The 14,625-nt window shown below is 41.3% G+C and overlaps 1 protein-coding gene across 4 annotated transcripts; it reads right to left on the bottom strand.

Annotated features, from left to right (window-relative positions):
* Positions 1–278: 278 nt before the first annotated feature.
* RB195_025436 (uncharacterized protein) lies at positions 279–14,132 on the bottom strand (the record flags this gene model as incomplete). 4 transcript variants are annotated; one of them, XM_064213580.1, is made up of 9 exons in its annotated part: positions 3,642–3,926; positions 3,985–4,285; positions 4,531–5,581; positions 5,631–5,719; positions 5,816–6,004; positions 7,548–7,643; positions 8,449–8,563; positions 8,730–8,778; positions 13,995–14,132. In XM_064213580.1, 9 exons carry the CDS (start codon positions 14,130–14,132, stop codon positions 3,642–3,644), a joined length of 2,313 nt encoding a protein of 770 aa, XP_064069459.1. The 4 variants fall into 4 exon arrangements, with proteins under 4 accessions (XP_064069461.1, XP_013293610.1, XP_064069459.1 ...); XM_064213579.1 differs by lacking the exons at positions 3,642–3,926; positions 5,631–5,719; positions 5,816–6,004; ... (2 more) ...; positions 8,730–8,778; positions 13,995–14,132 and adding exons at positions 279–364; positions 578–650; positions 739–816 and having other exon boundaries at positions 4,054–4,312; positions 4,531–5,076; positions 5,445–5,614; XM_013438156.2 differs by lacking the exons at positions 3,642–3,926; positions 3,985–4,285; positions 4,531–5,581; ... (4 more) ...; positions 8,730–8,778; positions 13,995–14,132 and adding exons at positions 279–364; positions 578–650; positions 739–810.
* Positions 14,133–14,625: the final 493 nt, after the last annotated feature.

Genomic DNA, 14,625 nt, shown 5'->3' with positions numbered 1-14,625 from the left:
CATATCTGTCTCAATGACCTGATTTAAACCGGAAAGTTTCCGGAGATGAACGGAATATTTTCCATCACCGTTAAGTTCATATTTCTAGTTGACTGGATTAATATCATAATAACGTACTCCTTGCACCTTTATTGGGCATTCTATCATAACAGTAATTTGGTCAAATTCAAGCAACTTGGCTGGAGGGCGAAAAGGGTGATGCTCATGATAGGAATTCGATTGTAAAGGCAGAAAAAATCACGAGCAGAATATGTTGGCGATGCTATCAACGAAAATGTCTACTTTCGACCGGATGGGATGAAGTGAAAGTTGTCTCCTCCTTGTGGATTTGCCATATATTCAGCCAATGACAAACCCATCGATGCTGAAACTAATGAAATCTTGTTCCTACGAGAACCTTTTTCTAAAATCCAGTAGGATGTGAATTTTTGATTTTGTCGACAAAAAAGTTCGCCTTTTAAAATTTCTTTCTTTTCTTCCAGGTTCAACAAAAATCACAAGAGAAAATTCCATTTTTGACCGGTGAAAGATAAAAAGAGCCATTTAGGCTTTTTATTATACTAAAATTGCAACTTACGACTACGCTTAGACTTCAGGAAAACGGTTCGGTAGACCCTAGCCATAAGCTGGTCCATGTTGCTATCTTCGCTCTGAAATTACAAATAACCTTCCAGTGGTAGTTTCAGTTTGGAAAAAAGAAATTATAATAAGGACATTAACACATTTTAGAAAACGTACCGCATCAGCCCAAGCGAACGCATTCAGGATGCAGACTAGAGCAAGAACGGATAGCAATGTCCACTTCATCATGCTTACCTACAATTAACAAAATGATAAGGTTAAATAAAATGGAACAACTCATGGAAGAATTTTCACACCACAATAGTGGATGAAAAACTCCAGAAATTATCCAGAAAAACAAAGAAGTACCAGTAACGTCAAAGCTCTCAATATTGTTTAAGAGCGACGACGACCACCAAAACAAGTGTGGCTAGAAGTGGTCGGAGCAACGATCAGTCCTTTCTGATTCGCGAACAAAACCGCGCAATTAGACGACGTTACGTCACTCTTTGCCTCATCCAAAGAAAAAAACTTTTTTTTCTCTCAAGAAATTTATAAGGAGAAGATGGAAGCGATTTTGTTTGTTGAAAATGGCGAGTGATGTAGATTGTTATAAGATCGCCATATTCCAACGATAAGCATGCTTATATAGGAAATGTTCATGTAATTAGTTATACGAAGGACATATGGGCCCTTTGTAAATGGTGTTATCCATTTCTAATGATGATTCAATTGCGAGGAATTCCACTTGTGAACATCTAACGATCTGCCTCCTCTTCATACATACATATAATTTTCATATGAATAATCCAGAGAGTTCATATATTTTCGATATTGCTTACAAGTAAATAAGATAGCTGAATAAAAGAGAAGAAGAGAGGAACAGATGTTATAGGAGAATCTTTCACCTTAACTAGGAGGAGAACTATCTGGTTACGCACCTAGGAAACGACTGCACCATTTTTGTTGCGAAAAAATCGAGCGCAGAATTTGTTTTGGTTTTTGTTTCGACTCAGACAAAATCTGTTTTCCTCTTTCTGGTTCACCATCGGTATACAGTAATAAATAAATGAAAAAGAGAAATCACTTTGTGACAGTAGACAGGCAAACACAACATGTTCTTGTGGTGCGTGTTGGAGAAATATATTTCTTGCATTGAGATGAGGTAGTCATCGTCTTACATATTAAAAGTCATCTAATCCAGAAAAAAACTGCTTTGATGTGCGGTTTTCGACGACTGTTCGAGTTTATTAGCGGTTGGTATGGACATGTGTAGCAAAATGGGTCAGAAGTTGCATGTATTGTTCGGGATAATTATCGAAATACGACCAAGGATCTTGACTGCGAAATTCTGACGCGTGGCCAAGTATGACTTTCCGTATGCAGAGGCGTATAATGCTAGGTTTACCACTGCTTCACATTTAATACATTCCCTTCAGTCGAAATAGCATTAAAAGTTGAAATATCTATTTCACAAGTACAAGTAAAAACAGAAACAGCATCGCACAGTGCTCTACGGCACTGTTCGTTTGCAATTAAAATAGAAGTACATAGTACATGTCCAGTGATAGCGGAAATGTACTCGAATAACATCATCGAAGTGTAACAATTCGATTTTGGTTGAATTTTGGAACGAGCTTTACTTGCAGCGATGTTTGGAAGCCAAAACCAATATTGGAAACTGTTTTTAATTAAGGATATTGTTTTAGCGTCCATCATCTTTTGAAGAGCCTGGAAAATCAAAAGTAAATGCAGTACTCACAATTATTACAACCCTGCTATTCCCGTAATTTACATATTTTATAACAATTAATCCTCTCCAATGTTATATTTTTAACAAGTAAGTAATCTACAAGAAAGTATGTATTCCTTAAGCAGAAATGATCAAATTCTACAATTACAGCGATTACATAAATTAGCACATTGTAATGCCATACAGTGTTCCATACAGACATACTGCTAACTTTCAACTGAGAAGTTACGCATTTGTATTCAGTTAAAATGTTGCTGGACAACTGGAGTGTAGAGCTGGAGAAGGAGGAGAGGATAAGGAAAACTGAACAATTTTGACTTCTCTAAATAAGTAGAATTCTACTATTACACAAAAGAATAGTTCCACTGAGCTTAGCAAGTTTGATAATTTTCATTACTCTTTTTCCAATTTTAACATGTTTTATTAAAAAGGGTTCAACATCACCATTCGTACTTTTCACTTAGTTGGTGTTTTTCAAAGGAGTTGATGGTGAATATGTAGTACTCAACAGCGTTTAAGGAATACCTGCTCCAGGAGGTTCCACCTCTTGTTAGCCATTTCTGGATTTCTATTTTAAAATACATTTTTAAAGCACATAAATTTACTTCCTCTCATCACTATACATAGTTCATCAATTCTTAAAAAAATTCCGTAAAGAGGTAAAGGTTGTCTTCTGACCTTTTCTGATACGCCAGTGTGGTTCAACTCTAGACTTGCATTGCTTTTTTTTAAACTGAATATAAAATCAATTTTTAACAGACGAATTTATTTCTTATTATTATCATCTGGTATGTAGATACACGAATAACTAATGACATTAACATATCCCGCGGATGAAGATCCCCGTGGAAGGAAGAGGTGTTTACAGGATTCTATCACCTTGATCACCTTGATCACCTTGACTCCCGTTGATCTTCGAACTGGTCGAGCGGACACCAGAAATTCTTCAATTTGTCCCGATCGCGTGCCAGAGTAGCCCAGTGGTTCCTCCTTTCGCGTGGGACACGAAGAGCATCATATTTTTCTTTGAAAGACTTCGTGAAGAAATCTGACCATCGGGTCGGCGGTCTTCCTGTAGTGCGCTTAATATCGCGGAAAACCCAGTCGCTCACGGCTCTGGTCCAACGGTTGTCGTTAAAGCGCCTCACGGCCACCTTATTTTACTTTCCTTGGCAAATGCGGCGGCGTCTCTAATCTTCGATCGTTGACGTAGGAGAAAACTTCGAATCCCGTCCCTCACTTGCGTGAAACGGGATATTCCTAGCATCACTCTCTCAATTGCGCGTTCAATGACGCTCACCGCGTTTTCTTCCTGCTTGCAAAATGCTCAGGTTTCCGAAGCATAGGTCAAAGCAGGAAGTACGGTGGTGTTGAAGAGGTGAGCACGGAGCCGGGTGTTCCTGGTCTTCTTCACTACATCCTCGATGTTCTTGTACGCTCCCCAAGCCGCTCGTCTCCTCCTGCCCAGCTCAGGGGTCAGGTCGTTCATCATGTTCAGTTCCCGACCCAGATAAACGTAGCTGGTGCATTCGGATATGTTCGTTCCGTTGAGCGTGAAAGGGGCATCCGAGACCCATCCGTTGCGCATGAACATCGTCATTTGCAGACTCAGCTGAAGACCGATGCATCCACATGTTTCATGGAATTCGGTCAGCATTCGTTCTCTTCACGTGAGTGATGATGTTCTTGTAGAATGGCGACATTCCAGTCGTGAAGTTACTGTACAACTCTCGAAGTACCTTTATGCACTGAGTAGGGACGCCTTGGTTGTCCAAGGCTTCCACGACCACTTCCGTCTCAACTGAGTCGAAGGCCTTCTTCAAGTCAATGAAGGTGAGACAGAGCGGCATCTTGTATTCTAGTGATACCTCGATGAGTTTCGGAACAGTGTGAATGTGGTCAATCGTGCTGAATCCTATTCGAAACCCTGCTTGCTTGCACGGCTGTCCTTCATCCAAGACTTTTTCAATCCTATTAAGGATCACTCTTGTAAAGAGCCTGTAGATGACGGATAGTAAGCAGATTGGACGATAGTTGCCGATGTCATGTGGATCTCCCTTTTTATACAACAACACCGTCTTGCTGGTCTTCCACTGTTTAGGAACCTTGCATTCCGACAGATAACGTGTAAAGAGCCTCGCAAGGGTGTTGATGAGCACTGGCGGAAGGTGTTCTGGTCTTATTCTGTCGGGACCGGATGCTGTACGATTTCTTACCGACATGATAGCATGTCGTATTTTGGACGGGAGAACTTCTGGAATGACTTGTCTGTCTTCCTCAGATGGTGAGGACGCAAGTGAACATGGCTGTCGAAGAGATCAGAGTAGAAGTCGTAGATGATTTTCTCCATCCCCCTTCTCGATGCAGTGGCTGTTTCCTTTAGGTTCCGGAGAGCAGTCATCCTCGTCTTGCGACTGGCGAAGTCTCGGTGGGCATAGCTTATGCTTTTCCCCGCCTCTGCAGCTTCAGCCAGCACTTCTGCTCTTCTCTCTTTAAGGTCTTCCTTTATCGCCTCTCTGCAAAGCCTTGCGAGCTCGAACGTGAGTTCTTGGTTCCCTGCGGCTCGTGCTGCTCCACGCTGGCGTATCAGCTCAAGAGTTTCAAGAGACAGGCGTCTCTTGGTGGTTTTAAAATTCTCGGCCTTCTTCGCGCAGTCGTGAAGGTGTTCAACGAGCCGGTCATATTCCTTGTCGATGTTGTCCATTGCGGAATCTTCCCAAAAGCCAGCTAGCGTACCGAAGAGATCCCAGTTGATGATAGTCCTGGAATTTCTCTCTCTGAACATGGCGGTTTTCTCTGCTTTCCTCGTGAAGAAAAATCTTCCTCGGAGGAGGCGATGGTCCGATCCCGTATAGAACTTTGGTACAACAGCGACGTCCGTCAGGCAGAAACTTTTACTGACGATGATGTGGTCTATTTCATTACGGTACCCTCCACCGGGTGACTTCCACGTCCAGCGTAGAGAGGAGGACTTCCGGAATTGCGAGTTCCCATGGATGGTCTTAGTCGTCATGATGAACTCGGAGAGCCTCTCCCCCTGGTCATTCCATTGTAGGCCGTGGGTCCCGATGTGAAGTTCCTCCGGCGTTCTTCTTGGGCCAATTTTGGCGTTGAAATCGCCAATTATGACCTTGTAGAAGACATGGTCTTGATCAGACAGACATGATCTCTGTAGAACTTCTCCAGGTCCATATAGAGAGCTTCGACTTCTTCTTCTTCTTTGTGGCTTGATGTTGGAGCGTAATCGACGAAGATAGTCGTGCGCGTCTGCGGATGAGAAGATGTGGTGTTGGACCACATCTTCTCATCCGCAGACGTCCGATTCGGGTCGTAAGTTGTTCGAAAGAGTCGCTGTTCTTAGCCATACTCGTGTTGACGTGGATGCCAACTCCACCAGCACCTCTACTGTCGCATGTTCCTAAGAACAGTTTTTCTCCTGTTTCATATACGGCGTTGAGAGAGTAACGTCGTCTCGTCTCGGTCAGTCCGATGACGTCGCACTAAATCTTCTTGGCTAGCATCGTCAGATCTTCGATGGCCGCTTCCAATGCAAGCGTACGTGCGTTATAAGTACAGATCGCCATCCTAGTCTTTTTCCGTTTTGGTAGCCTACATGACTCCTGCAACCCCGTAATACCTGGCGCTACCGTACCAGGCTTTCCTCCGGAATCAGGATACTCTTTTCCATTACTGTGACATGCAAAACAAGTTTAAAACCCATGGACAGGTTGCAAGCCTCTAGTACCATGAGTTTTTGGGGGAACTTCCGTTCTCCCGGGGTGGACATGTGGAGCTTATTTGTTGGAATCGACTCGAAACCTCCGCCCTTGCACCTCCCAGTCACTTGATTGCAGGCTTTTGGCCGGACCGACGTGCGGGATACAAGGATGTTATGAGTCAGTCCTGGCTCAGCAGGAACAGGGAGTCCATCTCCTGAATCCACCTGCGTCTCAGGGCAGGCACAAGATCGCTTTTGGTCCGCAATTTGCCCCCTATCCGCCACCCGGGGACGCGCCACGTAGCCTCGCGATTAACCGGCTGTGATCTCTCTAGTGAGGGAGATCCGTGGGTTTGTACGTTACGATGCAACAATTATCAATATAACAATAGATGTATACTTAAGTGGTAAGCTCTAGTACACTTAGTACAACTGCTTCTAGTTTACTTACAGAATAAACGGCCACTGCAAGAGATAGTACTATCCAGAGACCTCCTGGTTATAAACAAATCTTCCAGACCATTTAAACATGATCAAGCATTACTAGCATTCTTAATGTACAGCTCATACTAAGTTGCGTACATATCTATGCTTCTACCATGGCTTTGTAACTATTCTAACATTTCTTGTAGGGCTTCGTTCTTCTGAACATTGGTGCGCCAACACGTTTGACCCCAGTTCGGAATCGTTGAGCGTCATGAGTTGGCCTACAGAATGACATTCCGGGGACAGTTGACGATCAGGCCGGCGTTTTTATCCTCCCAGACAGGTCTGGTACCAATTTATCTACCCGCGATCTCAATGAAAGACTTGGGCGGCTTTGAACCATCGACAGTGCGACAACAGTGACCTCATATCGACTATGCTACACCCGCTATGAAAGTCTCTGAACTATAAGGAAATAACCACAGTTAACTTATCATAGGTGTGATTTTGCTTCTGCTTCCTTTACTGAGAACAAACACAATCTTTCTCATCATATAGTGGTTGATGCTAAACTTTTTCTTTTGCGAAAATCGTTTACTACGATGACACTTCTTATTTAACATCACTATCCAACAATGTACTAACATGCACTTTATTAAAAAGACATAATGTATTGTTAACATAAACTACGAACTCATGTGCAAAAAACAACACATTCTTTTTCGAAGAAGAACGAGAATGACTTACGACTAGTGGGGTGTTGTCGTTATTTACAAATACGTCTTGTTTGAAGTTGATTAGTGATTGTGTTAGTGATGAATTATCAACATTTTGTTAGTGCTAAGACACGTAAGGACGACCGGGGGTGAAGAATGAAATAAGACTGGAACTAGGGAACGAGAAAAAAAGAAGAGATTATTAGTCGCTATTATGCAATTTGAAAATAGTGGCGATTAAAACGAAATCGCGAGATCTGCTGTGAAGGAAAGGAACAACGCATCAACTAGTAGATTATTTCATGAACGAGTGAATAAACATTGTATCGGTGAGAAATAGCAGTTTCGTGGATATGACTTTTTTTCTGATGACCTTCTTTCTCGTGGCTCTGACTCAGCAACGATCGCTCGTTCCCTCCTTGATATGATTCGCAGTAGTTCACGTTCTGCGAGTTCTTGTTCCATATTTCTACAATAAGCTATTGTTAGATGCTTTTTTCTAAATTCATGTTTCATGTAGAAATAATGTTAACCTCACATTTAATTACTTCGAACTATCGCAGTCATTTTCCATGAAAATGCTACTAATTCTTAAACTAAACGTTGTCAACGCTTGCTAACAATTCCAGTCCTTTTCACACGAACCTCACGTTTTCTCCCTCTCACGTGAAACGTTCCCATGGACCAGCGTATTGGAAAGTAATCCAGATTGACAAGTTTCTGTTGTTGAACGTGTTCGGTGGGTGTGAATCAAGAAAAAGGGAATGGAATCGAAACGTTTGCAACGGTAGTGAAAGTGCAGCTTTAAGTGAAACACACATTTCCCTACTTGTTCATGTACACAACTAGAAGAATTTTGTGATAACAGAGGTAGGAAAACACTGAATCATTAGTACATTTACTTAACATAATAACAATAACAACTATTTCACCGACATTTCTACGATGTCCATTCGTTCTAAGAGGTTGAGCCGGGAGATGATTAATTGCACCAAAACCAAGAGATTTTATTGCTTTTCATTTCTGAGAATGCTTTTATAGCAGGTGCAAACTTGCAATCGTTCTTATTCTGACTCATTCAGCTAACAATATCTAACAATATCCGGATTTTTGAGCAGACACCCACACGTCTAGGATCACATGTTTTTGTGGATTTAGTCACATCAGCTAGAATTTCTCCAATAACACGAATTCGAACGTTGCAACGATGCAGCACGAAAATACTAGCGGAGCTATCGGGTTAACTTCATTTCTAAATAAAAATGCCTGCTTACTTCAGTAGAGCCTCGTAAATGGACCTGTCATGACTGATGGAAAGTGATAAGTGCATAACTGTAAGCAGCAAGACAAATAACAACGTTACTGATTTCATTGTTGCCCAATAGTTATCTGAAATAAATTGTTTCAATGTTGGAATTTGTTGATTACGTTTTAAAATGACTATTACGCACAAAGTTAATCTTAAAAATCGAAAAACATAACGACTAACATTTCACGATATTTGAAAAATAATCCTTGTAAAATTGTTTGACAATAAAATTGAAGATAAGCTTACAGGCATATAGGACACCACAGTCATGAGCGAAGCGTACCAGAACAGCGGCCTTGAGATTACTGGCGAAAAACAGAACACTTCAAGGTGCACAATTCATAAGGATAGAGCCACTAGATTTAGGCGGAATAGTGAATAGAAGTAATAATTAATGCATTTTTTTAAGTTGTGGGAAAACCATGTAGATTCTATGCAAGATGAGAAAAAGTTGAGAGATGAAGAGAAATAGGAAACAAAAATGAGGCTTCTGAGATAGATCATATCAGAGTTGGCAGGATCGCCACTTGGGGCTAGGCCAATTTTCGAGAATGTCACATGGTTGATGATGTAAGCTACGAAAATACACAGAATCCGGTAGTGTCTTAAATGCGCAAGTCAGAATAAACGGAACTGGAACTAGCAGAGTGTTTAATTCGCGCGCAGTAACACCGACTGTTCAAGAACGATCACATTGAAGAAAGATGTTGGATTTTTTGTTTATGACAAGGCTTGAATCCGTGTTTTTACGCTCATGTTCAGATATAGAATGTAATAAGACTGCAAGACTAATGTTCAGTGATTTAGCACTACACAACAAGAAGGAAGTGACAATAGTAGGGGTGGCCCGCGACCTATAGACGAGAACATCCAGGTTTCGTTGACAATTCTACATCGATACGACTGATTCGTTGAAGAGTAGGCGAGTAGATAAGATAATCTTCGGGGGAATACCACCGTAAATGGCGGATGAACTTTGCTGCTTGTGAAAACGCGTACGTACTTGTCAAAACAGACCACCATTAAGATGTAGGCTCAGTCAAACCATCATTAAAAGCCTCATTTACGACAGCATATTGTATATTACATACCTTACAGAGAAAGAGGATATATATATATATATATATATATAAATGTAAGTTTCACATGCATAACGTGCGAATTCAAAATTCGTTGAACGGTGACCGCTGGTCCTGCTCAAATAGTGTGCTGAAAAGCCGGTTTGCTCTAAAAAAACACTTTCCCGGAAGATTTTCTCGCTTTCCTGGGGCGGTTCTCGACCGGCTCCGTAAAGGCCGAATGTCTAGAACGATATTAAGGAGAAACACCCGAGACAAACACAGTTTTTTTTTTCCAAAAAGAACATTTTGGTTAGACAACATAGCATTAGTGGTTTTCAATCTCGATTTCACTTCGATTCCTACATCTTAAAAAAATCGTGAGATACGAATAATTCAATAAGTTGCTGGTACATAAACAAAATTGAAGATAACAACTTAGAGAGTTCTGTAAAAAAATGGAAGCGTATGTACAGGCAGAACAATTCAAACATATGAACATAGTTTGGAGGTAGCAGAAACGGATAGGAAGAAAAAAAACTATCCAAATATTCGTTTATTGTGATAACATAGAATTCATTCACGGAAAATAAAGCCACAGCAATGAAAGGACCCATCGGTGAGCTGAGGTCAACATTTCTCGCCGAGTACTTGGGTTTGTGGAGTTAATTGACGCCGTGCATCCGAATATTTTAGTTTCCGATGACCCGCCTAAATCTGCAACATGGCGATTCACCGGAAATGTAACAGATGCGTCAAACGAAAATAAGTATACTCTTAACGGAATGAATTGTTTTTCCAGAGGCTTAAATGATAAGAATGGTATTTCCGATAGTACTTTGCAAATTTCTTCTCAGTGCAATTAAACTATATTTTCTTATGTACTTTTGACTGGTCAAACATATATAAACGAGGATTGTGTAGTTCAATTAAACTAATAGACTGAGATTGTGAATTCGAACTGAAATAATTTTATCAGTTCCTGCATTTGGAAAAAACATGTAGCAATAGACAGAAATTGTCAACAGGATTTGACAAAAACAAAATACACATCACACACTATCCTCCTATATCCATAAAATTCGTGCCTGTATGAGAAAAATGTATCTATATGCTAAAAAAAAATTACTTAGACCCAATCACCACATTATGAATGATTCATCGCCAGCTCTACGGTCGTGATGCAACTCTGGATGTTTCAACAGCTATTTACGTACTAATCAAATATTTATTTTGCTGCTCAGGCGACGAATACTCATGGTTTTTATTAATTCGCAAAGAAAACCACCAAAAATGGCTCTTTCACGAGATAGGGGGGGGGGGGGAGAGAGAGCAGATGTGATATCATGTGATGTTCAGGGATTTACTGAGAAGCGATGTAAATGTAAAGAACTCAAGTAATCCATTCCGTCGTTAAGCCAATGTGGCACCAAATTAATCTCAACCGATCATTTTCCTTGGAAATCTTTTGGTGGATTGGTTTTCCAAACGTTTGAAAAAGTGGAAACACATCGAAAACCAAAAATGAAATGTTACGAATAACGAAAGCTACCAATGGATGCAATACGTAGCGACAAACTGAAAAGAAAGCGCATTGTTAGTGAACAGAAGCAAACAGGTTGTGATAAGATGGAACAAAGAATGATGCTAAAACGTCGACATACAATATTCCTTCTGTTTCTATACAAATTATTCAGCGTAATTGCTGTGTTTATTTGATGTGATGTTTTATGCCACTCCTATTTTATTTGAATCAAGCAACTGAGCATTTTATATGACTGCAAAAGAGAGAAGATATCAAAATCTGATACTGCCTAATGAATTTTGTTGTACTGAGTTTTAGCCAACTACAACTTTATGAAATTCTAAGAACAATGTAGTCTGAAATAGACAGTTCAATGTCCCATATAAATGTTTCGTATGAAAACACTCGTGACTTATAGCTGTGATACGTGGTGGTCTGTTACCACAATGAGGTAAGCACCAGCTGACGTGTTGTTCTTTAGGTTTCCTTGTCGTTTGAATGCTTTTTGTATGGCGATGAGACGCTTGAGAGGATGAATCACTGATGGCTTTGAATTTCCAGGTTCTGACGAAAACGATAACGCCGAAACGTTACTTGCTAGTGAAGAAAGTTCATTCCCAATCCAGGCTACAGCAATAGAAAAACTGCGCATTCAATATACAAAGAACGTCGACAACAGTTCAGAATGAGCACTACTCATATACCGTTTAGTTATTTACTATGACTACTCAGAAAAATAGTTTTACTACGAAAAAACGAGGACAGTCAACCTCTTCTTTTGCTTGAGAAATTTGCAATGATCCTCATGTTATGAGAGGAGATGTTTTAAATCGCGAGACATGTAATTGTAAACTGTTATTGTCACTATTAAGCTGTAGTTACTGGTCAAAGAACAGTCCTTTTGAAAATAGTTTAGAAGGAAAAACATGCTTTGTTTTTTTTTTCCTGTGTACTTGATTTAGTGTTGCCACTTTTATATCGTCATGCAGGAATAAGTTCGAATAAGTTTTTATATCGTTGAGAATTTGAGGTCAACGTCTATGTTGTTGCTCTGATATCGATGGGAACAGTAATGATATTTGGCAGGAGAGCATAATAGTATATAATCAAATATTTTCACTAGCAAACCTTTTAGCTGATTCGTATTCCGGCACTAACTATGATTAGTAGGAGCCAGATATCTTTTCAATGCCAACATCAGCGGTGTTCCATCATGTTGGTTCGGCGTGTAAGTGTGAAGGAGGTGACTGGAATATATAGTGCTGGAAACATAGCGAATTCTAACCGCTTTCATTTATTTTAGTCGTTTTGCAAAATTGCCTCTTGAAATATATTTATGTCATCAGGAATATTGAATATATTTATATAATGATCACATTGTGAAAAGGTGCTGTCGTCCAGCACATCATCAAAGCCCATATCCTCAAAGGTCAGATACTTGAAGAGAGCATGATATCTTTCACAGCAACCATCCGTTTCGTCGCGCTGAACTACCGAATGCTGTTGAGTGAATTCCAACAAATGCTCTGCCCAGGCTTTTACGATATCTATGTGTGCCGTTTGCTGCGCTGCAGGAGATAAGCCTCAGAGATCGGCCTGTTATCAGCATCGAAAATTACACCATATACCGCGGTGATGCTGATGAAAGGAAAGTAGATAGCTGCGCGATAGCTGTGAGAAGCGATTACAACAATCTGGTGGGGGAATTCGGCTCAGGTTCTAGATGCGCCTTTTTACGACTGCGGGAACGCAGAGGACCTACGAATGGGCACTTACGATCCAGGTGGTAAACTCTGGATCGTAACGGAAGATGAGAATTCTCAGACTTCAGCTCTACTACGCTCTGACGACGAACATCTCTAAGTTAGTCATCAGAGAATCTAGAGCTTTTTAAGAAGTTGGGTTCGACTTCGATCACCGTCCAGTTCTTCTCAGCTTCAAGATACGGTTCCACAAGAGAAACCGAGCAGTTCCTTTTCAACCGAGTTGACGTGGCAGGTCTGAGAGACGAAGAATGCAGAACGAAATCCAACCAATATGCGTCTACCCGTGTTAGAGTACGGACCAGAAAGAAGCTCAGCGATCCGAATTCCTTCACGAAGTGCATCTAGAACGCTGCCAGGGAAAGCTCCCGTTTTTATTGCCGCAGAAAAAGTTAACCTTTGCATCTGAAAAACAAAATCCACGTATAATCCTGTATGCACTGCCCACAGCTCTAGCAGTTTTAGCCAGGAAAATCATCTGAGAAGAAAAATGCGTCATCAGCTGCAAAAAGACTGCGAAAACGAATGGACATCAAGAGCAAATGAGTTTGAGAATTCGTGGGAGGACAAGAGCTCACTGAAAGCCTAAGCTATACTAAAACAGTATAGCGGCAAAACGAAAAGACGTTAGATTGATGAGACATATGCGGTCAAGGAAGAACCACTATCTGAGTCGGATTTTCTGTTCTACATCCAAAAGGAGACGACGGAAGTAGCGCAGAAGTTCTGAAATAAGTTCCTCCTTCCGCGATTCGTGAGGTGACAAAGATCATCCGTTCAATATGGATAGACGAAAAGATACCTGACTCTTGGAGACACGCTATCATAATTCCTCTCGACAAGAAGTTATGCGTCACAGATCCTAGGAGATACGGAGGAGTCGCTTTGCTTCGTGTCATATGCAGAGGTTTTGGAGCGGATTATCCTGTACCGACTTGTTAAACATCGCAACGAAAGAGCGCGTGACTAGAGAGCTGGTTTTCTTTCTGGCCTATCTACGATTGACCAGGTGTTCATCGTCAAGAGAGTGATCGAAAGCTGGGAGCGGTATTCGGAGCCAATGCAACTAGCCTATGTAGACTTTGGAGCCGCTTTCGACTCCTCACACTGAATCCGTCTGGTCAACGCGATTCGCATGGAGTACCAACAAGGTTCTTTCGTCTACCTGATGACATAAATCAGCGAACAATTGCTGCAGTTCGAACACCAGCAGGATATACAACACCGTTTGAAGTGGTAACGGGAGTAAGAAAAGGGCAGTGGCAGGACCCTTCGTGTTCAACTTCGCCATCGATGACATCATGCGAGGAGCAGTCGATCAGTATCCTCCCGACATCGTCTTAGCACCATCAGGGTGCCTCCTGACCGATCTCGACTACGCCGATGATTTTGCTATAATCGTGGGAAGCTGCGCAAAATTTCAAAATGTTGTCAACCTAGTATCGAAGCTGGCTGTAGCCTATGTGCTGAGTTCTGTTCTCTGGGCTGTATGCTGAAGAACAACGTCAGCTACGAGAATGATATTCAGCAAAGCATTTTACTCCTTAACTAAATGCCTGTGGTCGACCGCCATCATCAACGAGATCAAGCTGCGAGTCTGCCTATCTGCAACTCGGCCCATCAGGATGTACGAATGGGAGACTTGGGTAACATCGTCCACAGTGACGGAGAGACCTGACTGCACGGGAAGAAAACTTGCTTAGACGGCTGTTTAGCTACATTTTGCCTACGTCACAATGAAGATTTTTATGCGGAAATCGTAGTGGTATGCAAGCGGATGACACATGTGGAATTTA

The sequence above is a fragment of the Necator americanus genome, chromosome X (genome assembly GCF_031761385.1).
Source record: "Necator americanus strain Aroian chromosome X, whole genome shotgun sequence".
Classification (NCBI taxonomy): domain Eukaryota; kingdom Metazoa; phylum Nematoda; class Chromadorea; order Rhabditida; family Ancylostomatidae; genus Necator; species Necator americanus.
Note: the sequence above shows the minus strand (reverse complement) of the source record. Positions and strands in the feature narration are given on the sequence as shown.